We start from the raw sequence: 23,888 nt of genomic DNA on the forward strand, positions 1-23,888 counted from the left end.
ACGCCATTCCACTGAACCTGCCCCAGAGATGGTTCCTTAGCCACTGAAGATCCTCTTCTGTGGACAGATGGTTGTAGTCTTTGGCCGGGTACAGGTCCTCCACTGACTGCACCTGGTTTGGCACGGCTGGCTTCCTCCACTAGCATTCCACTTAAGTACAGTCGATATTGTGAACTGCAAAAAAATAGCCAATGCAGTTGCATGGCTACACTTATGAACTCCACAGAGGCATTCACATGTGGTAGAGAGAATCCCCTGGTCACCTATAGATACATTCCTTTCAATGCATGACTTTGAACACCTTGAAATGCATTTGTTGTAAGAAATGTGCTACATGAATAAAGTTTGAGTTAATTGATGACATTACAGCTGTAGAATATGTAATCAACTGTAATTTTCATATGAGGACAAGTGCAGTTTTTCGATTAACTTTTAATTGATCATTTGGGATTTTATCACTTGACATAGTGAGAAGGATCATATAAATCAAGGCTGTGTGAATGCATGTACCACCACGAATAAACAATACTGCCTTTGAAGATTTGTCTCTGGTCATGAACCTACAATACAGGATGGATGTCTCGTCAAAGTCAATTATGAATGCCAATGGATTTTAAAAAATTCATTCTCCTCATTGACAACATTCTAGAACTGAGTTTATCTCTCATCCACCTCTGGTATACGGGGAAATCTGTTGAATTATTATGTAAATTATTAAGTGGCTCTTTCTTTGTAGAAAGTTGATAGCTGTATAGAACATGTATTGTATATGTATTGCTATGATGCTCAAACTTAACTTAATAACTACAGACACAGGATAAACTTTATTCCTCATGCTGGCCCTGACCAAACCGGCAAGTTGCCCCTCACTATAGCTGCACTGCTCCACATGGCCAGACTTATATTGGTCTGCTCCCCTTTTAATGCTCTTATGCTCATCCTTGAAAAAACGATTGGAATCATTATCGGGTTTTGTCACTAGGTATTATGGGTATTATGAAATGTCCACTGTGTAGACTATTGCCCAGAAAGAGATTTTGTTTAACAATATTTGTTTATTCTAAAAACGGTAGGAGTCAAAATCATTGACACTCTTTTTTTCAGTACCTTTCAATACCTCACCTTGCGAGGATAACAGCACTGAGCCTTTCTTTTAAATGTTGCATGAGTTGGAGGGATCTTAGACCATTCCTCCATACAGAAACCTTCCAGATCCTTGATATCTTTTGTTTGCACTTACTCATTTGAAAAGAAAACAACATTCACAATATATTTTTCAATACATTTTTTTAGGATACATGCAAAATATTTAAATCTTTGTTACGAACGCACCAGAACACCGCTAACCATCCACTGTAGAGCCTTATAATACAACTCATTGGAAGCATAAGACATAGAGCTTCACTTTGACATATTGTGGAGCATTGTAGAATGTATAGTTTTTGTTTAAATGTATTTAAAAAATGAATAATAAGAAGAACATCCTAGTGCCCGATCTCTCCTTATTTAACTAAGCTGAAGAAAGGCACTTACTATAAACTTTTTTTTACCTCTTGAGATGGGAAAACATATAAAAAAATGAAATTTAGTTTAACATTTTCTCTTTATGATGGAATGTTAAAATGTGAGTTTTTGTCTCACCATCACAATTTTAATTATATCGCTGCCAAAGTTTTAACTTGGTGGCACAACAAATTATCTCCGTTGATCAATATGTAAAGAGTAATTTAAGAAGCCACTTCAGTAACGCTGTACACTAGATGCATGCATTTTGAGTGAAGCTGCAAATGTACAGTGCATTCAGAAAGTATTCACACCCCTTTGTTTTTCCACATTTTGTTGCGCTACAGATTAAATATAAAATACATTGAGATTTTGCGTCAATAGCCTACACAATACCCCATCATGTCAACGTGGAATTATATTTTTTAGATATGTTTACAGGTGTCCTTCCTAACTCAGTTTCTGGAGAGGAAGGAAACTGCTCAGGGATTTCACCATGACGCCAATGGTGACTTTAAAACAGTTACAAAGTTGAATGGCTGTGATAGGAGAAAACTGAGGATGGATCAACAACATTGTAGATGCTCCACAATACTAACCTAAATGACAGTGAGTGAAAAGAAGGAAGTCTGTACAGAATAAAAATATTCCAAAACTTGTGTTCTGTTTGCAATAAGGCACTAAAGTAATAATACAAAACATGTGGCAAAGAAATTAACGTTATAGCCTGAATGCAAAGCATTATGTTTGGAGCAAATCCAACACAACACGTCACTGAGTACAACTCTTCATATTTTCAAGCATGGTGCTATGGCTTCATCATGTTATGGGTATGCTTGTCATTGGCAAGGCCTAGGGAGGCTTTTAGGATAAAAATAAATGGAATAGAGCTAAGCACAGGCAAAATCCTAGAGGAAGACCTAGTTCAGTCTGCTTTCCAACAGACACATTCAGCTTTCAGCAGGAAAAAAACGTACAACACCGGGCCAAATATACACTGGAGTTGCTTATCAAGACAACGTTGAATGTTCCTCAGTGGCCTATTAACAATTGTGACTTAAATTGGCTTGACAATCTATGGCAAGACTTGAAAATGGCTTTCCAGCAATGATCAACAACCAACTTGACAATACTTGAAGAGTTTTAAAAATAGACTTTCCCAAAAGGACTTGATATTGTAATCGCTGCCAAAGGTGATTGTAACATGTATTGTCCAAGGGGTGTGCAAATACTTATATTTATGTATTTAATTTTCAATACATTTGACAACATTTCATAAAACATGTTTTAATTTTGTCATTATGGCGTATTGTGTGTAGATGGGTGAGAAAACATATATTTAATCAATTTTGAATTGAGGCTCTAACACAATAAAACGTGGAATAAGTCAAGGGGTGTGAATACTTTCTGAAGGCACTGTATTGAAAGACTGTGAGGAAAAGAAAATGGAAGTACGTAAACTGACTGAGAATTATTATTTTGTTGACTACACGGAAAAAATTAGTAGGAGAAGGCTTCTGTGGGCATAATGCACCTTATACAAGGCTTGGCACCGCACTATCAAATGTTAATCGAGGCCTTTTCACCACAGATAGTTAATACGGAAATCCATAGAGATCCACCGCTGTAAAGATCTTGATCACCACATAGTTTGCATTCAATTCATATCTATGTCATCAGTCTCTTTGCATAGCTAGCCCTCTACACACTATGCACTTCTGAGAACATTGGGGAGGTAAAAGCACTTTGGCGGAAATTACACCTAGCCAATCAGTAGGGAAAGTGGACCAACACTAAATTGTAATCGCTCCCCACAGATCTACACAAATCCATAAGGGACAGGGGCTATAGGGTTCAATTTGCGATTGGTAGATGTTTCTCTATGACTTCACTGCTGTTTTACTGAACACAACCCAGTGATGAGATAATAAATGGAATTGAAAATAAACCAAATACAATATCATGTTGATCTGGCTACTCTACCTTTAAATGATATTAATACACGGGAAATGACAATAATGGAGCAGTGTTTATACTTTAATTGATTCATTTACATTGTCGATTAACAGCCAAACTAAGTGAATCACAGTTGTTTTTATGATGGTCAACCTATAATAAAGAATGACGATCTCATTGTGAGGCGACACACATGTTTCAGTTGGTCTAAAGTAGCAGTCAGACATACAGACAGTCGATGCAGTGGCAGCTGTTTTCCTCTGCCCAGGTTGGATTTCAGCGTGATTGATATCTGTCAGGTGCAAGCAAACGGCCCCTCATTTATCTGGCCATCTGCCAATAAATCATTCAGCCTCTTACTGGCGTGACATCACAGGTGTCTCAGGATTGAGTTAGCAGCTAATATTAAAGAGATAGCGAACCAGAATAGAATTAACAACTCCCCCTTTCCATCCTTCCTTTCCCCACCCCTCACACTCATCTCTGTCTTTGATTTGCTTTTTTAAAATGAATATTTTCTCTTTCCTTTTCCTCCCTCACCCTCCCTACCACCGCCTTTGTAGACCCATCCCTGCCTCCCTCTCTGCAGAGCCCCTCCCTGGCCCCCTCAATGCTCCCCTCAGTGACTCCCGATAGGCAGGCGAGGCAGGCAGATGTAGGACGAGGCAAACAGGTTGATGTTGACAGGGTTTCCATCCAGCCTGATGTCCTCCAGGGAGCGTCGTATGTAGTTACGGTCGTGGCTGTTACAGAATGTGTCCACATGAAGATTCTGGATGTTGTTGTTCTGGCGGGGAGAGGAGAGGAGGAGAGAGTGAGACAGAGAGACAGAGAGAGACAGACAGACGGACAAACAGAGAGACGGGGGTGTGGGGGGGGGGGGTTATGTGTTACTTTGAGGAGGAAATTAAACTGGAAGAAGCAGAGACATGATGGCAGACGTCATTAGAGTAATTAATTTAATCTGGAGAGCGACTCCAATTTGACTCTGTGCCCGTTGAGAATCCATGACTACAGAGGAGAGGAGAGAGAAACCAGGTCGTCACTATCTGACCAAGTTGCAATGTCTCCTCTATTTTCAGCCCTCAGAGAATACTAGGTTTGAGACAGAGTCTGCGGAAATGTGTACTCTAGTCTGGTTGTGCTGGGTGTGGGGAGTACCACAGGATTTTTTTAAGTATACAGTACTGGAATTACTATATTTATATATTATACTATTCACTCTAGTGTTTTTGCGCAGTGTTTTTGTACAAAAACATTAAAGTGAATACTGTAATATTTAATTTAGTGTTTTTACAGATATGACTATTTTGAAAAGAAGGTCGACGACATCCGATACTCGTTTGCTAAGTCAAACGACACCGCTGGTTCTGCTGACACTGCCCTACCCTGTGCTCTGACCTCTTTCTCCCCTCTCTCTCCAGATGAAATCTCGCGTCTTGTGACGGCCGGCCGCCCAACAACCTGCCCGCTCGACCCTATCCCCTCCTCTCTTCTCCAGACCATTTCCGGAGACCTTCTCCCTTACCTCACCTCGCTCATCAACTTATCCCTGACCGCTGGCTACGTCCCTTCCGTCTTCAAGAGAGCGAGAGTTGCACCCCTTCTGAAAAAACCTACACTCGATCCCTCCGATGTCAACAACTACAGACCAGTATCCCTTCTTTCTTTTCTCTCCAAAACTCTTGAACGTGCCGTCCTTGGTCAGCTCTCCCGCTAATCTCTCTCAGAATGACCTTCTTGATCCAAATCAGTCAGGTTTCAAGACTAGTCATTCAACTGAGACTGCTCTTCTCTGTATCACGGAGGCGCTCCGCACCGCTAAAGCTAACTCTCTCTCCTCTGCTCTCATCCTTCTAGACCTATCGGCTGCCTTCGATACTGTGAACCATCAGATCCTCCTCTCCACCCTCTCCGAGTTGGGCATCTCCGGCGCGGCCCATGCTTGGATTGCGTCCTACCTGACAGGTCGCTCCTACCAGGTGGCGTGGCGAGAATCTGTCTCCTCACCACGCGCTCTCACCACTGGTGTCCCCCAGGGCTCTGTTCTAGGCCCTCTCCTATTCTCGCTATACACCAAGTCACTTGGCTCTGTCATAAGTTCACATGGTCTCTCCTATCATTGCTATGCAGACGACACACAATTAATCTTCTCCTTTCCCCCTTCTGATGACCAGGTGGCGAATCGCATCTCTGCATGTCTGGCAGACATATCAGTGTGGATGACGGATCACCACCTCAAGCTGAACTTCGGCAAGACGGAGCTGCTCTTCCTCCCGGGGAAGGACTGCCCGTTCCATGATCTCGCCATCACGGTTGACAACTCCATTGTGTCCTCCTCCCAGAGCGCTAAGAACCTTGGCATGATCCTGGACAACACCCTGTCGTTCTCAACTAACATCAAGGCGTTGGCCCGTTCCTGTAGGTTCATGCTCTACAACATCCGCAGAGTACGACCCTGCCTCACACAGGAAGCGGCGCAGGTCCTAATCCAGGCACGTGTCATCTCCCGTCTGGATTACTGCAACTCGCTGTTGGCTGGGCTCCCTGCCTGTGCCATTAAACCCCTACAACTCATCCAGAACGCCGCAGCCCGTCTAGTGTTCAACTTTCCCAAGTTCTCTCACGTCACCCCGCTCCTCCGCTCTCTCCACTGGCTTCCAGTTGAAGCTCGCATCCACTACAAGACCATGGTGCTTGCCTACGGAGCTGTGAGGGGAACGGCACCTCAGTACCTCCAGGCTCTGATCAGGCCCTACACCCAAATAAGGGCACTGCGTTCATCCACCTCTGGCCTGCTCGCCTCCCTACCACTGAGGAAGTACAGTTCCCGCTCAGCCCAGTCAAAACTGTTCGCTGCTCTGGCTCCCCAATGGTGGAACAAACTCCCTCACGACGCCAGGACAGCGGAGTCAATCACCACCTTCCGGAGACACCTGAAACCCCACCTCTTTAAGGAATACCTAGGATAGGATAAAGTAATCCTTCTCACCCCCCCCTTAAAATATTTAGATGCACTATTGTAAAGTGGTTGTTCCACTGAATGTCATAAGGTGAATGCACCAATTTGTAAGTCGCTCTGGATAAGAGCGTCTGCTAAATGACTTAAATGTAAATGTAAATGACTAGTATATTGTAGTGTTTACTGTGTTTTTTTGCAGACATTGCTGTAGTATTTACAGTAGTATTTTTGCAGACATTATTGCAGAATACTGTAGGACAGTACTATTTTTTTGCTATCTTTTGAGGGATTTGTCCTTGAGTGAAACCTACTGAACGAATACAAAAATAGAAAATTGTCCATAACCCGTAAGGAGTTAGAATTGGGAACTGAACGGCTGCTCCTTTCAGTAATCTGTAGGTAGGTAGGACTAGAGCCTGATTGGATAGTTCAAAGCTTCTGCTCTTTTCTATCCATTTCATCTCATGGGATGAGAGGAGGAGGCAAGGCAGGCAGGGGCAAGGTAGGCGTGGTTGACTCAAGGTTTGGTATTAAGTGTGCATTGAGGTGCGGGGGTCGCAGGAGTTTGCAGATTCTTTTTTTAACAGTACGGCCTTTTCTTCGTAATTCTCTATGCGTTGACCCTGTGACCTCAGTGTCGGGATTGTGTTGTCCTTTGTATTTCCATTAAGATTCTTTATTGTCTGTCAGAGATGCATGGGTTGGAGTCTTTGCCAAACTGTTTCTAGAATGAGGTGCAGGTATTCTGGCTCTGCAGGGTAAATTTTTATTTGATATTTTTCTGAAGCTGGTTTATTTATGATTTGGTGTGGGGGGGGGTCTGGTCTTGATGTATTTTCTCCTTAATTATATTTGGACAAGGTAAGGTGGGATTTGTTGTTTTGGTAGCCTGATGGTAGTTAGAGAGATCGTAGCCTCCCATACCTGGATAAGGACATTCTCCAGCCTCTCCACCAGCTGATACAGCAAAAATTGGGATATGGGCAGGGGAATGGGCAGGGTATATGCTAATGAAATATTAGCATATCTGTAGCCATGAAGTGCTTTGAACGGCTGGTCATGGCTCACATCAACACTATTATCACAGAAACCCTAGACCCACAAAAATGTGCATACCTCCCCAACAGATCCACAGATGATGGAATCTAATTTGCACTCAAAACAGGTGAACCTCAGGGGTGCGTGTTCAGTCAGGGGTGCGTGTTCAGTCCCCTCCTTTAATTCCTGTTTACTCATGACTGCACGGCCAGGCACGACTCCAACACCATCATTACATTTGCCGATGACTCAACAGTGGTAGGCCTGATCACAACAACGATGAGACAGCCTATAGGGAGGAGGTCAGAGACCTGGCCACGTGGTGCCAGCACAACAACCTCTCCCTTAACATGATCAAGACAAAGGAGATGATTGTGGACTAGAGGAAAAAGAGGACCAAGCACGCCCCCATTCTCATTGACGGGGATGTAGTGGAGCAGGTTGAGAGCTCCAAATTCCTTGGTGGCTATGTCACCAACAAAGTAATGGTCCAAATACACCAAGACAGTCGTGAAGAGGGCACAACAAAGCCTATTCCCCCCAGGAAACTGAGAAGATTTGGCATGGGTCCTCAGATCCTCAAAAGGTTCGACAGCTGCACCATTGAGAGCATCCTGACAGGTTGCATCACTGCCTGGAATGTGAACTGCTCGGCTTCCGACCGCAAGGCACTACAGAGGGGAGTGTGAATGGCCCAGTACATCACTTGAGCAAAGCTTCCTGCCATCTATGACCTCTATATCAGGCAGTGTCAAAGGGAGGCCCTATAAAAACTGTCAAAGACTCCAGCCACCCTAGTCATAGACTATTCTCTCTGCTACCGCACAGCAAGAGGTTTTGGAACGCCAAGTCTAGGTCCAGGAGGCTTCTAAACAGTTTCTATCCCCAAGCCATAAGACTCCTGAACATCTAATCAAATAGTTACCCAGATTATTTGCATTTCTCCCCCCACCCCGCTTTACACCGCTGTCATCTATGCATAGTCACTTCAATAACTCTATCTACATGTACATACTACCTCAAATTTGTGCCGCCACAAATTGACTCTGTACCGGTACCCCCCCCTGTATATAGTCTCCCTATTGTTGTTTTACTGCTGCTCTTTAATGACTTGTTACTTTTATCTCTTATTCTTGTCCATATTGTTTGGAAACTACATTGCTGGTTGGTGGCTTGTAAGTAATTATTTTACTGTAAGGTCTAAACCTGTTGTATTCGGTGCATGTGACTAATACAATTTGATTGTATTAGTCACATATAGTATTCTACAATATACTACAACTTTCTATAGTAAGCACTACACAATCGAGGGATACTACAGTATAAGACAGTGTGGAGTATTCTACAGTATTCTTCAAAATGCTACAGCAAGTACTACATGTGATCGAGGGGTCTTTTTTTGTTGTTGAGGATTTTAAAGTATACTAGAGTTTACTACAAAATGCAATAGAATGATATAGTAAGTACAATAATATTCTTTAGTAACCTGTAGTATTTTTATGTGGGGCGTGTGAGGTGTATGAGCGGGGTGTGTGGGATGCATGAGGAGTGTATGAGAGGTGTGTGCGGTATGTGAGGTGTATCAGGGGTGTGTGTACATGCATGTTGATACCTGCAGGTGTAGTACTCGGAGGCTCTCAGGTAGTGGGACAGGGATGTAGTCCAGCTTGTTATCAGACAGATACAGGAACTCGAGCAGGCTCATCTCCTGTTTAGGCCAGATGGAGTAAAACAACAATGTAAAACATCAATAAAAGCCACCAGAGGGAGCTCCATCTCTATTCAGTCAAGAGGAACTGTATCCTACAATACTGATTCAGCTACTTTGGTATTTACTGTTTGATGATGTTGTCAAAAGGAATTCCTTCTGGCATTTACATCAAAGAATTAAATACAATTATAGCTAGAGTGTGTGTGCACATGTGAATGTATTTATGTGTGTGTGTGCAAATGTGTGTGTGTGCACCTTAAACCCATCTGTATGTAGTCCATTGCTGATCAGTCTGTTGTTGCGCACATCAATGTATCTGAGGGTGGGTGGGAGTTCTGGCAACGCCTGCAGGTTGTTATCAGCCAATAGGATGTCCTGGAGCTGTGATAGGGGGCGGAACGCATCTTCATCCACACCAGAGATCTGGTTCCCTGTTAAGTCGATGCTCTTCAGCTTGTCTGGAACGCACAGACCAGGGGGTTGAGGTGAACATATACTATATCACACACAGTGTTGGGTAGGTTACGTTCTGAATGTAATCCGATACAGTTACTAGTATACAGTTACTAGTTACCTGTTCAAAATTGTAATCAGTACTGTCATTTTTGGATTACCCATACTCGGTAACATAATCAGATTACTTTCAGTTACTTTTGGATTACTTGTATTATGCCCCCCACACACATGCTCACTTCCTTCTTGACTTTTCCTAAGTCTGTTTAACAAATGCATTTTAGAATTTTGACATCACACAGAATCTGTGGTAAAACAGTCTTAAGTGGACATTATTTTCCCTGAGTGCCAAAAAAAATATTTTTAAAATCTTTCTACATGCAGGTAAGAAGTTTTGATTTCTGTATATTTGATTTGTACATATAGTATCTGAAAGATCAGAGGATAAGGTTTCCAAAAGACTTGCCATTGTCAAATAACTCTCAAAAGTGAAGAGATGAGCTCTATTTCAAAATATCACTGCTTCCAAGAATAACTACTGTTCCCACTCCACACATGTCAAAAGACAGGCTACAGCAGGGGTACTCAGCTCTTACCCGACGAGGTCCGGAGCCTAATTAGCATAATACAAAAATCTCCAAAAGAATCTGTCAAATTGACCTTTTCACGTGTGAGTTTCAAATATCTCTAACGGTCTCCCCCAGCTTGAGTTGTTTTATTCACATGACAGAATGCTCTCACTGTTCCAAAATATGATTATTTCGCAACAGGACAGTTAACATGCGCTGCCTGCTAATTATCTATAGGCTATGTTTCAACTTGTCAATTTCTAATTATTTTCTAACAACAGTTTGAATTGAGGTGTGTTCCGCCGTCTCATTAATTCACATAGAAGTAGCCCATTTCAGCGTCGCGGGTAATTTATGTTTGAGGCTTTACTGAGCCAGATACAATTCTCTCTTCCAGGAGAACACACCAAACTTCACACGTTTGCAGAGATCAAGTATGCAAATAATAGCGCAGTTTTGCAAGAATTTGAAAATGTTCCATGTTGTTGTCCTTATTTTCTGTATATCGTGTTCTCGTTTCTACTGTAAGCGCATACCGTATGTATGTACAGTTGAAGTCAGAAGTTTAAATCCACTTTTGTTGGAGCAATTAATACTCGTTTTTCAACCACTCCACAAACAAACTACAGTTTTGGCAAGTCGATTAGGACATCTACTTTGTGCATGACACAAGTAATTTTTCCAACAATTGTTTACAGACAGATTATTTCACTTATAATTCACTATATCACAATTCCAGTGGGTCAGAGGTTTACATACAGTAAGTTGACTGTGCCTTTAAACAGCTTGGAAAATTCCAGAAAATTATGTCATGGCTTTAGAAGCTTCTGATAGGCAAATTGACATAATTTGAGTCAATTGGAGGTTTACCTGTGGATGTATTTCAAGGCCTACCTTCAAACTCAGTGCCTCTTTGCTTGACATCATTGGACAAATCTAAAGAAATCAGCCAAGACCTCAGAAAACAAATTGTAGACATCCACAAATCTGGTTCATCTTTGGGTGCAATTTCCAAATGACTGAAGGTACCACGTTCATCTGTACAAACAAGAGTACGCAAGTATAAACACCATGGGACCGCGCAGCCGTCATACCGCTCACGAAGGAGATGCGTTCTGTCTCCTAGAGATGAATGTACTTTGGTGCGAAAAGTGCAAATCAATCCCAGAACAACAGCAAAGGACCTTGTGAAGATGCTGAAGGAAGTACAAAAGTATCTATATCCACAGTAAAACGAGTCCTACATCGACATATCCTGAAAGGCCGCTCAGCAAGGAAGAAGTCACTGCTCCAAAACTGCCATAAAAAAAGCCTTTTTTGCAACTGCACATGGGGATATGTGTATCGTTCATATCTGCTGGATATATGCGACACAGTCCCTCTCCAAAACAACACATATTTGGTTAGTTAGAGACCCTACTGAGTATTTTCCACCCCACTTTAGCTCAGACAGGTAGAAAAGTTTACACTCTACTGTTTGGAATTGAAAACCTGGTCTAGGTGTGGAGAAATGCGAAATATAAGGCAAACAACTTCTATATTTAAATATTTAATAGACAAATACAGACAGAGACAGACAAATACAGACAGACATAGACAGTATAGTATCCTGAGAAGTCTACCCTGGGGTTTGGTGATAGAGGGAAGGTACATGCCACGACAATGGCTCCTTCTGTTGGGAGTACACGGGCTGGGCACCCCAACACGGATGGCTCCATGTAGAGGTAATTAGGGGAGAGTGCCAACCAGCCGTGCAGGCCACATAAAGGGAGCACCGTGGCACACCGCAGGAGGGACAGAGAGACAGACAGAGCAGCACCTGAGAAGAAGGACTGAGCCAAACCCACGTTATTTTGTGATGTTTATTTTGTTGTAAAGTCGTGTTTTCTGCCTAGATCCTCCCTTTCTCTGTGTTAATCTCTGCGCGCACAACCCAACCCCCACGGTTTACCACAACAATTTGGACAGACGTAGAAAGACAAATACAGACATAGACAGATGTATTGGAAGACAGACACATTCCTCGAAGAGATTTGTTCACAGCAAATCTCTCCCCCTCCAGCTGGCAGGGCTGACCTAAATACACTCTTGCCTTCGCTGTTTGCTGTTTCACCCTTTTGTGCCTGGTGCCAAAGCATTAAATAAAGGCTGAGATCTTGGGGTTGAATAGACTATACATTTGAAACATAATTGCTTAAGGACACCTATGGCTGATTTTATGGCTCAGGGGCCCATATACCAGTTACTGAGGCCTGCTTTACGGTGACCTCTGGCCTGAGAGAGGGTACCTAGAGGCCAAATTCCAATAGGAATTCCAATATTGGAAAATAGAATTATTAACACTACAAGCCTATTTGTATCCCATGTACAGTCCATTGGTGGCTATGGAGAGGGTGGAGAATTAAGTGCTACTGGATGTCATGTTTTGTCTTATATTGTCTTGTCATTATGCTTTCCCTTCTGTTCGTTTCCCCCTGCTGGTCTTATTAGGTTCGTTCCCCTTTTCTATCCCTCTCTCTCCCCCTCCCTCTCTCTCCTCTCTCTATCGTTCCGTTCCTGCTCCCAGCTGTTCCTCATTCTCCTAACTCACTCATTTACTCTTTTCACACCTGTCCCCTATTTTGCCCTCTGATTAGAGCCCTATTTCTTCCCTTGTTTTCCGCTTCTGTCCTTGTCGGATCCTTGTATGATGTTCGCTGTGCTGTGTCCTTGTCTCGCCCTGTCGTGTTTTGTCTCCTTCAGATGCTGCGTGTGAGCAGGTGTCTTAGTCTGCTACGGTCGGTGCCTTCCCGAAGCAACCTGCAGTCAATGGTCGAGTCTCCAGTCTGTCCTCGTTACTACGAGTGGATTTAAGTTTTTTCCTGTTTTGTTTTCTTCTTGATTTTTCCAGGATTATTACCTTTGTCATATACTGGAATAAAGACTCTGTTTTCGTTAAGTCGCTTTTGGGTCCTCATTCACCAGCATAACAGAAGGATCCGACCAAGAATGGACCCAGCGACTACGGATTCTCGTAACACTGCCGTCGAGATCCAGGGAGCTATGCTCGGCAGACACGAGCAGGAATTGTCTGCTGCTCGTCATGCCGTTGAGACCCTGGCCGCTCAGGTTTCCGACCTCTCTGGACAGTTCCAGAGTCACCGTCTCGTGCCACCAGCTACTTCCTGGTCTGCCGAGTCTCCGGAACCTAGGGTTAATAACCCACCTTGTTACTCCGGGCAGCCCACTGAGTGCCGCTCCTTTCTCACCCAGTGTGATATTGTGTTCTCTCTCCAACCCAACACATACTCAAGAGAGAGAGCTCGGGTTGCTTACGTCATATCACTCCTTACTGGCCGGGCTCGAGAGTGGGGCACAGCTATCTGGGAGGCAAGGGCTGATTGTTCTAACAATTACCTGAACTTTAAAGAGGAGATGATGGTTTTTGATCGTTCAGTTTTTGGTAGGGAGGCTTCTAGGGCCCTGGCTTCCCTATGTCAAGGTGATCGATCCATAACGGATTACTCTAAAGAGTTTCGCACTCTTGCTGCCTCTAGTGACTGGAACGAGCCGGCGCAGCTCGCTCGTTTTCTGGAGGGACTCCACACAGAGGTTAAGGATGAGATTCTCTCCCGGGAGGTTCCTTCCAGTGTGGACTCTTTGATTGCACTCGCCATCCGCATAGAACGACGGGTAGATCTTCGTCACCGAGCTCGTGGAGGAGAGCTCGCGTTAACGGTGTTCCCCCTCTCCGCATCACAACCATCTCCTCCCTCCGGCTCAGAGACTGAGCCCATGCAGCTGGGAGGTATTCGCATCTCGACTAAGGAGAGGGAACGGAGGATCACCAACCGCCTGTGCCTCTATTGCGGTTTTTCTGGACATTTTGTCAATTCATGTCCAGTAAAAGGCCAGAGCTCATCAGTAAGCGGAGGGCTACTGGTGAGCGCTACTACTCAGGTCTCTCCATCAAGATCCTGTACTACTATGTCGGTCCATCTACGCTGGACCGGTTCGGCTGCTTCATGCAGTGCCTTGATAGACTCTGGGGCTGAGGGTTGTTTTATGGACGAAGCATGGGCTCGGAAACATGACATTCCTCTCAGAGAGTTAGGGAAGCCCACGCCCATGTTCGCCTTAGATGGTAGTCATCTCCCCAGTATCAGATATGAGACACTACCTTTAACCCTCACAGTATCTGGTAACCACAGTGAGACTATTTCCTTTTTGATTTTTCGTTCACCTTTTACACCTGTTGTTTTGGGTCATCCCTGGCTAGTATGTCATAATCCTTCTATTAATTGGTCTAGTAATACTATCCTATCCTGGAACGTTTCTTGTCATGTGAAGTGTTTAATGTCTGCTATCCCTCCTGTTTCTTCTGTCCCCTCTTCTCAGGAGGAACCTGGTGATTTGACAGGAGTGCCGGAGGAATATCATGATCTGCGCACGGTCTTCAGTCAGTCCAGAGCCAACTCCCTTCCTCCTCACCGGTCGTATGATTGTAGTATTGATCTCCTTCCGGGGACCACTCCCCCTCGGGGTAGACTTTACTCTCTGTCGGCTCCCGAACGTAAGGCTCTCGAGGATTATTTGTCTGTTTCTCTTGACGCCGGCACCGTAGTGCCTTCTTCCTCTCCTGCCGGGGCGGGGGTTTTTTTTGTTAAGAAGAAAGACGGTACTCTGCGCCCCTGCGTGGATTATCGAGGGCTGAATGACATAACGGTTAAGAATCGTTATCCGCTTCCCCTTATGTCATCAGCCTTCGAGATCCTGCAGGGAGCCAGGTTCTTTACTAAGTTGGACCTTCGTAATGCTTACCATCTCGTGCGCATCAGAGAGGGGGACGAGTGGAAAACGGCGTTTAACACTCCGTTAGGGCATTTTGAGTACCGGGTTCTGCCGTTTGGTCTCGCTAATGCTCCAGCTGTTTTTCAGGCATTAGTTAATGATGTACTGAGAGACATGCTGAACATCTTTGTTTTTGTCTACCTTGAGGATATCCTGATTTTTTCACCGTCACTCGAGATTCATGTTCAGCACGTTCGACGTGTACTCCAGCGCCTTTTAGAGAATTGTCTCTACGTGAAGGCTGAGAAGTGCGCCTTTCATGTCTCCTCCGTCACTTTTCTCGGTTCTGTTATTTCCGCTGAAGGCATTCAGATGGATCCCGCTAAGGTCCAGGCTGTCAGTGATTGGCCCGTTCCAAGGTCACGTGTCGAGTTGCAGCGCTTTCTAGGTTTCGCTAATTTCTATCGGCGTTTCATTCGTAATTTCGGTCAAGTTGCTGCCCCTCTCACAGCTCTTACTTCTGTCAAGACGTGCTTTAAGTGGTCCGGTTCCGCCCAGGGAGCTTTTGATCTCCTCAAGAAGCGTTTTACGTCCGCTCCTATCCTCGTTACTCCTGACGTCACTAAACAATTAATTGTCGAGGTTGACGCTTCAGAGGTGGGCGTGGGAGCCATTCTATCCCAGCGCTTCCAGTCTGACGATAAGGTTCATCCTTGCGCTTATTTTTCTCATCGCCTGTCGCCATCGGATCGCAACTATGATGTGGGTAACCGCGAACTGCTCGCCATCCGCTTAGCCCTAGGCGAATGGCGACAGTGGTTGGAGGGGGCGACCGTTCCTTTTGTCGTTTGGACTGACCATAAGAACCTTGAGTACATCCGTTCTGCCAAACGACTTAATGCACGTCAAGCTCGTTGGGCGTTGTTTTTCGCTCGTTTCGAGTTTGTGATTTCTTATCGCCCGGGTAATAAGAACACCAAGCCTGATGCCTTATCCCGTCTCTTTAGTTCTTCTGTGGCTTCTACTGATCCCGAGCGGATTCTTCCTTATGGGCGTGTTGTCGGGTTGACAGTCTGGGGAATTGAGAGACAGGTTAAGCAAGCACTCACTCACACTGCGTCGCCGCGCGCTTGTCCTAGTAACTTTCTTTTCGTTCCTGTTTCTACTCGTCTGGCTGTTCTTCAGTGGGCTCACTCTGCCAAGTTAGCTGGCCATCCCGGCGTTCGAGGTACTCTTGCTTCTATTCGCCAGCGCTTTTGGTGGCCTACTCAGGAGCGTGACACGCGCCGTTTCGTGGCTGCTTGTTCGGACTGCGCGCAGACTAAGTCAGGTAACTCTCCTCCTGCCGGTCGTCTCAGACCGCTTCCCATTCCTTCTCGACCATGGTCTCACAACGCCTTAGACTTCATTACCGGTCTGCCTTCGTCTGCGGGGAAGACTGTGATTCTTACGGTTGTCGATAGGTTCTCTAAGGCGGCACATTTCATTCCCCTCGCTAAGCTTCCTTCCGCTAAGGAGACGGCACAAATCATCATCGAGAATGTGTTCAGAATTCATGGCCTCCCGTTAGACGCCGTTTCAGACAGAGGTCCGCAATTCACGTCACAGTTTTGGAGGGAGTTCTGTCGTTTGATTGGTGCTTCCGTCAGTCTCTCTTCCGGTTTTCATCCCCAGTCTAACGGTCAAGCAGAAAGGACCAATCAGACGATTGGTCGCATACTACGCAGCCTTTCTTTTAGAAACCCTGCGTCTTGGGCAGAACAGCTCCCCTGGGCAGAATACGCTCACAACTCGCTTCCTTCGTCTGCTACCGGGCTATCTCCGTTTCAGAGTAGTCTGGGTTACCAGCCTCCTCTGTTCTCGTCCCAGCTCGCCGAGTCCAGCATTCCCTCCGCTCAGGCGTTTGTCCAACGTTGTGAGCGCACCTGGAGGAGGGTGAGGTCTGCACTTTGCCGTTACAGGGCGCAGACTGTGAGAGCCGCCAATAAATGTAGGATTAACATTTACATTACATTTAAGTCATTTAGCAGACGCTCTTATCCAGAGCGACTTACAAATTGGTGCATTCACCTTATGACATCCAGTGGGACAGTCACTTAACAATAGTGCATCTAAAACTTAGGGGGGGGGTGGGGTGAGAGGGATTACTTAACCTATCCTAGGTATTCCTTAAAGAGGTGGGGTTTCAGGTGTCTCCGGAAGGTGGTGATTGACTCCGCTGTCCTGGCGTCGTGAGGGAGTTTGTTCCACCATTGGGGGGGCCAGGGCAGCGAACAGTTTTGACTGGGCTGAGCGGGAGCTGTACTTCCTCAGTGGTAGGGAGGCGAGCAGGCCAGAGGTGGATGAACGCAGTGCCCTTGTTTGGGTGTAGGGCCTGATCAGAGCCTGGAGGTACTGAGGTGCCGTTCCCCTCACAGCTCCGTAGGCAAGCACCATGGTCTTGTAGCGGATGCGAGCTTCAACTGGAAGCCAGTGGAGAGAACGGAGGAGCGGGGTGACGTGAGAGAACTTGGGAAGGTTGAACACCAGACGGGCTGCGGCGTTCTGGATGAGTTGAAGGGGTTTAATGGCACAGGCAGGGAGCCCAGCCAACAGCGAGTTGCAGTAATCCAGACGGGAGATGACAAGTGCCTGGATTAGGACCTGCGCCGCCTCCTGTGTGAGGCAGGGTCGTACTCTGCGGATGTTGTAGAGCATGAACCTACAGGAACGGGCCACCGCCTTGATGTTAGTTGAGAACGACAGGGTGTTGTCCAGGATCACGCCAAGGTTCTTGGCGCTCTGGGAGGAGGACACAATGGAGTTGTCAACCGTGATGGCGAGATCATGGAACGGGCAGTCCTTCCCCGGGAGGAAGAGCAGCTCCGTCTTGCCGAGGTTCAGCTTGAGGTGGTGATCCGTCATCCACACTGATATGTCTGCCAGACATGCAGAGATGCGATTCGCCACCTGGTCATCAGAAGGGGGAAAGGAGAAGATTAATTGTGTGTCGTCTGCATAGCAATGATAAGAGAGACCATGTGAGGTTATGACAGAGCCAAGTGACTTGGTGTATAGCGAGAATAGGAGAGGGCCAAGAACAGAGCCCTGGGGGACACCAGTGGTGAGAGCACGTGGTGAGGAGACAGATTCTCGCCACGCCACCTGGTAGGAGCGACCTGTCAGGTAGGACGCAATCCAAGCGTGGGCCGCGCCGGAGATGCCCAACTCGGAGAGGGTGGAGAGGAGGATCTGATGGTTCACAGTATCGAAGGCAGCCGATAGATCTAGAAGGATGAGAGCAGAGGAGAGTTAAGAGTCCTAGGTATTGTTGCGGCCAGAGAGTGTGGCTTTCCACTCGTAACCTTCCCCTTACGACAGCTTCTCGTAAGTTGACTCCGCGGTTCATTGGTCCGTTCCGTGTCTCCCAGGTCGTCAATCCTGTCGCTGTGCGACTGCTTCTTCCGCGACATCTTCGTCGCGTCCATCCTGTCTTCCATGTCTCCTGTGTCAAGCCCTTTCTTCGCACCCCCGTTCGTCTCCCCCCCGTCCTTGTCGAGGGCGCACCTATTTACACGGTACGTAGGATCATGGACATGCTTTCTCGGGGACGTGGTCACCAATACTTAGTGGATTGGGAGGGTTACGGTCCTGAGGAGAGGAGTTGGGTTCCATCTCGGGACGTGCTGGACCGTTCGCTGATTGATGATTTCCTCCGTTGCCGCCAGGATTCCTCCTCGAGTGCGCCAGGAGGCGCTCGGTGAGTGGGGGGGTACTGTCATGTTTTGTCTTATATTGTCTTGTCATTATGCTTTCCCTTCTGTTCGTTTCCCCCTGCTGGTCTTATTAGGTTCGTTCCCTTTTTCTATCCCTCTCTCTCCCCCTCCCTCTCTCTCCTCTCTCTATCGTTCTGTTCCTGCTCCCAGCTGTTCCTCATTCTCATACTCACTCATTTAGTCTTTTCACACCTGTCCCCTATCTTGTCCTCTGATTAGAGTCCCTATTTCTCCCCTTGTTTTCCGTTTCTGTCCTGTCGGATCCTTGTATGATGTTCGCTGTGCTGTGTCGTTGTCTCGCCCTGTCGTGTCTTGTCTCCTTCAGATGCTGCGTGTAGCAGGTGTCTTGGTCTGCTACGGTCGGTGCCTTCCCGAGGCAACCTGCAGTCAATGGTCGAGTCTCCAGTCTGTCCTCGTCACTACGAGTGGATTTAAGTTTTTTCATGTTTTGTTTTCGTCTTGAGTTTTACTGGAATAAAGACTCTGTTTTCGCTAAATCGCTTTTGGGTCCTCATTCACCTGCATAACACTGGATATATACGACACAGTCCCTCTCCAAAACAACACATATTTGGTCAGTAGAGACCCTACTGAGTATTTTCCACCCCACTTTAGCTGAGACAGGCAGAACATTTCTCTCTCTACAGCCCAATATTCTCCACATAAGTGTGAACCTACACTGATTGTACAAAACAGTAAGAAAACCTGCTTTCGATGACACAGACTGACTAGGGGATTGCAGGTGAAGGCTATGATCCCATATTGATGTCACTTGTTAAATCCACTTAGATCAGTATATATGAAGTAGAGGAGACAGGTTAAAGAAAGAGTTTTAAGCCTTGAGACATGGGTTGTGTATGTATGTGTGCTAATGGAGGGTGAATGGGCAAGATACAATATTTAAGTGCCTTTGAACAGGGTATGGTAGTAGGTGCCAGGTGCACCGGTTTGTGTCAAGAACTTCAACGCTGCTGTTTTTTTTACACTCAACTGTTTCCCGTGTGTATCAAGTAATTGTCTACCACCCAAAGGACATCCAGCCGACTTGACTGAACTGTGGGAAGTATTGGAGTCAACATGGGCCAAATGAACATGACGTCATCAAGTCATCCCTTTTAAAGCCTGTGGGGAATCTAAAACGCCGCACCATGAAATGCAATGGCACAACCAAAGAAAGCTTTTTCTAGACTGAAATATAGGTGCCATGGTCAGAGGTCGAGAACAACCAAAATATAGTATTTTATTTGGCACGCTCAGTTATGACTTGACAAGTAAAAATATAAAACATAGCTATAAAAAGAGGACCATTAAGACAAGTTGCTTTACATTTGCCATTTATACTTCAAACTAGTAGGCAAATGAGTAGGCAACTAAGACATCCATTGTAAACAGCTCCCTCCTGTAGTCGTATAGGCAAACATTTCCGTTCTTAGGCCAAATTGCTGTTCTGCAGAATGAACGAGTCATGCGTTCCACCTGGCCACCACATTCAGCAGTGTATTTTGCACATCACATAACCTATCACCTGCATATTAAGTGAGGGGAAGTGTTTTCTGTTCACATATTTTAACTTGTTTTGGGATGCTGCTTTTATGGAGATGTGGGTCCCATCTATTGATCCATTTATATATGGGAATTGATTGACGCACCTGGACTCAGGTGTAGACCTACCATAGTAAATATAAATCCAAGACACACCAATTAGAAGTTATGTTTCGTATTGGGAAGTATTAATTCGTGGATGTTACAAATTTGTACAATATGTTTCGAATTAGCAAAACATATGATATGTAATGAATTCCCATTTGTTGTGGCTAACGTTAGCTAGGTGGCTAATGCTAACGTTAGCTAGGTTCTAATGTTAGCTAAGCTAGGGGTTAGCATTAGGGGTTAAGGTTAAGATTTGGGTCAGGAGTTAGGTTAAATGGTTAAGGGTTGGGGAAGGGTTAGCTAACATGCTAAGTTGTTGAAAAGTAGCTAAAAAGTAGTAAATCGTTGCAAGTTGTTAATTAGCTAAAATGGTCCATGATTAGATTCAAACAGGCAACCTTTGAGTTGCTAGACGTTTGCGTTATACAGTCGTGGCCAACGGTTCAGTCCTGTGTCATGCCAACAGTAAAGCATCCTGAGACCTTTCATGTGTGGGGTTGCGTCTCAGCCAATGGAGTGGGCTCACTCACAATTTTGCCGAAGAACACAGCCATGAATAAAGAATGGTACCAACACATCTTCCCGAGAGCAACTTCTCCAGTAACAGTTTGGTGATGAACAATGCCTTTTCTAGCATGATGGAGCACCTTGCCATAAGGAAAAAGTGATAACTAAGTGGCTCGGGAAACAAAACATTGATATTTTGGGTCCATGGCCAGGAAACTCCCCAGACCTTAATCCCATTGAGAACTTGTGGTCAATCCCCAAGAGGCGGCTGGACAAACAAAACCACACAAATTCTGACAAACTCCAAGCATTGATTATGCAAGAATGGGCTGCCATCAATCAGGATGTGGCCCATAAGTTAATTGACAGCATGCCAGGGCGGATTGCAGAGGTCTTAAAAAAGAAGGGTCAACACTGCAAATATTGACTCTTTGCATCAACTTAATGTAATTGTCAATAAAAGACTTTGAAACTTATGAAATGCTGGTAATTATACTTCAGTATTCCATAGTAAAAATATCTAAAGAAATAGGCAGCAAACTTTGTGGAAATTAATATTTGTGTCATTCTCAAAACTTTTGACCACGACTGTACACCTAACCAGCCACCCTGACTAACCACCCTACTTTAGTTTGCGCTTTAAGTAACCTTCTGTCTTATGTAACTAAACCAAAGGTAACATCATACTAACTTGAGTGTCATAAATGTACATTTATTATGTCATGTCTAGTCTATGAGACCAGGCTGATTGATGGCCTGGTCTCTCTTATTAGACCAGGCTGATTGATGGCCTGGTCTCTCTATGAGACCAGGCTGATTGATGGCCAGGAAACCTCTCTTCAATTCAACCTGTTTTGCGATGGTCTATGGAAATTTTATGTAACTGTTCATTTTTCTGATGATTGCATCCAAAACATCGGCTCGTGGAGGGCTGTGAAATACCCATCGTCAAGTTCCAGCAGAAAAGTGCCCATTGACAAAAACCTGAGGGTGGATATAAGCACTTGGATGTGCACCGGAATAGCATGCATGTTTGTCTTTCTAAAGTAGGTTTTAAATCCTCGCAAAAATATTGGTTTTGGGAAACGATATCTGATGAGCCAATCCCACCTTTCTCTAAAAACGGGCTCTCTGCGAAATGCAATATGTGCAAAATCTTCCAACAGAGAAAGATCAGCCATCTCTCATTCAATGCCCCATTATCTCAGTCTTTTATAATATTTCAACAATAAATGTACTTTCACACGTGCCTCTGGTTGCTGTACTTTACATGGATTATTATTTAAAAATATAAAATGATTTACTCTCACAGTTTCACACATGTTCAACATACATTTTCCCCATTCACTAGGCTATGCTTGGCACTGTGCGTCACGGTCATGGCTGTGAGTAATTTATGCACACGCTCAAACAAACGTTCATAGTGATATATCTCACACTTTGTAAATGATCCCATTCATGGTATCACTCAGATATAGGACAAACACTTCAGGGCAAACTTCCTTTTGATTTTCTTTGGGACTATCTGTTGTGCTATGTTTGTAAGGACTAATAGCAGTAAGGCCAATAAAAATGTTCATCAAATATTTTCTATACAGTGCATTTGGAAAGTATTTAGACCCCTTGACTTTTTCCACATTTTGTTACGTTACTGCCTTATTTTAAAATATATTCAACAGTTTTTTCCCGTCATCAATCTACACACAACACCCCATAATGACAAAGAAAAGAATAGGTATTTTATGTTATTAATGTTAGAAAATTTATAACAAACCCCCCCGAAAAAATCACATTTACATAAGTATTCAGACCATTTACTCAGTACTTTTCGGAAGCACCTTTGATAGTGATTACAGCCAGTCTTCTTGGGTATGAAGCTACAAGCTTGGCACACCTGTATTTGGGGAGTTTCTCCCATTCTTCTCTGCAGATCCTCTCAAGCTCTGTCAGGTTGGATGGGGAGGTGCCATGTTGGTGCCAGTTTTCCTCCACACGTGACGCTTGGCATACAGGCCAAGGAGTTCAATCTTGGTTTCATCAGACCAGAGAATCTTGTTTCTCATCGTCTGAGAGTCCTTAAGATTCCCTTTGGCAAACTCCAAGGGGGCTGTCATGTACCTTTTACTGAGGAGTGGCTTCCATCTGGCCACTACCATAAAAGCCTGATTGGTGGTGTGCTGCAGAGGAGGTTGTCCTTCTGGAAGGTTCTCCCATCTCCACAGAGGGACTCTGAAGCTCTGCCAGAGTGACCATCGGGTTCTTGGTCACCTCCCTGACCAAGGCCCTTCTAAGGCCCTTCTCCCCGATTTCTCAGTTTGGCCTAGTGGGTAGCTTTGGGTAGAGTCTTGGTGATTCCAAACATCTTCCATTTAAGAATGATGGATGCCACTGTGTTCTTGGGGACCTTCAATGCTGAAGAAATGTTGTTGTACCCTTCCCCAGATTTGTGCCTCTACAGAATCCTGTCTTGGATCTCTAATAACATTTCCTTCCACCTCATGGCTTGGTTTTGCTCTGACATGCACTGTCAACTGTGGGATTTTATATAGACAGCTGTGTGCCTTTCCAAATCATGTCCAATTAATTAAGCAGAAGTTGTAGAAACATTTCATGGATGATCAATGGAGACAGGATGCACCTGAGCTCAATTTATGTTGTGTCTCATGTCAAGGGGCCTGACTACTTATGTAGATACATTATTTCTAATTTTATTTGTAATACATCTGTTTGCTCTTTGTCATTATGGGGTATTGTGTGTAGATTCATGAGATAAACAATTGATTTAATTTGTTTTGGTATTAGGCTGTAATGTAACACAATTTGGAAAAAGGAAAGGGGTCAGAATACTTTCAGAATGCAATGTATATAAAAACAAAGATCTAAATTCAGTAGCAAAATTATCCTTGCTATGACCTACCTAAAACAATTCCATATTGCTTAGTAGAACCCCCCCAGACTGTAATGGGTTAATCATACAAAGAGCACCACCACTACTGACCCCATCGTAAACCATA

At 44.8% G+C, this 23,888-nt stretch overlaps 1 protein-coding gene across 1 annotated transcript in view; it reads right to left on the reverse strand.

Annotated features, from left to right (window-relative positions):
- Positions 1-3,521: 3,521 nt before the first annotated feature.
- Positions 3,522-23,888, reverse strand: part of optc (opticin) — a 36,885-nt gene continuing 16,518 nt past the window's right edge. Inside the window, exons 6-8 of the mRNA XM_046312488.1 lie at positions 9,426-9,628; positions 9,072-9,167; positions 3,522-4,246 (exon numbers count right to left, since the gene is read on the reverse strand). Of these exons, the coding sequence (XP_046168444.1) occupies positions 4,079-4,246; positions 9,072-9,167; positions 9,426-9,628 (467 nt within the window). The 3' untranslated portion in view covers positions 3,522-4,078. The remainder of the gene's footprint in view (positions 4,247-9,071; positions 9,168-9,425; positions 9,629-23,888) is intronic.

The sequence above is a fragment of the Oncorhynchus gorbuscha genome, linkage group LG18 (genome assembly GCF_021184085.1).
Source record: "Oncorhynchus gorbuscha isolate QuinsamMale2020 ecotype Even-year linkage group LG18, OgorEven_v1.0, whole genome shotgun sequence".
Classification (NCBI taxonomy): Eukaryota; Metazoa; Chordata; class Actinopteri; order Salmoniformes; family Salmonidae; genus Oncorhynchus; species Oncorhynchus gorbuscha.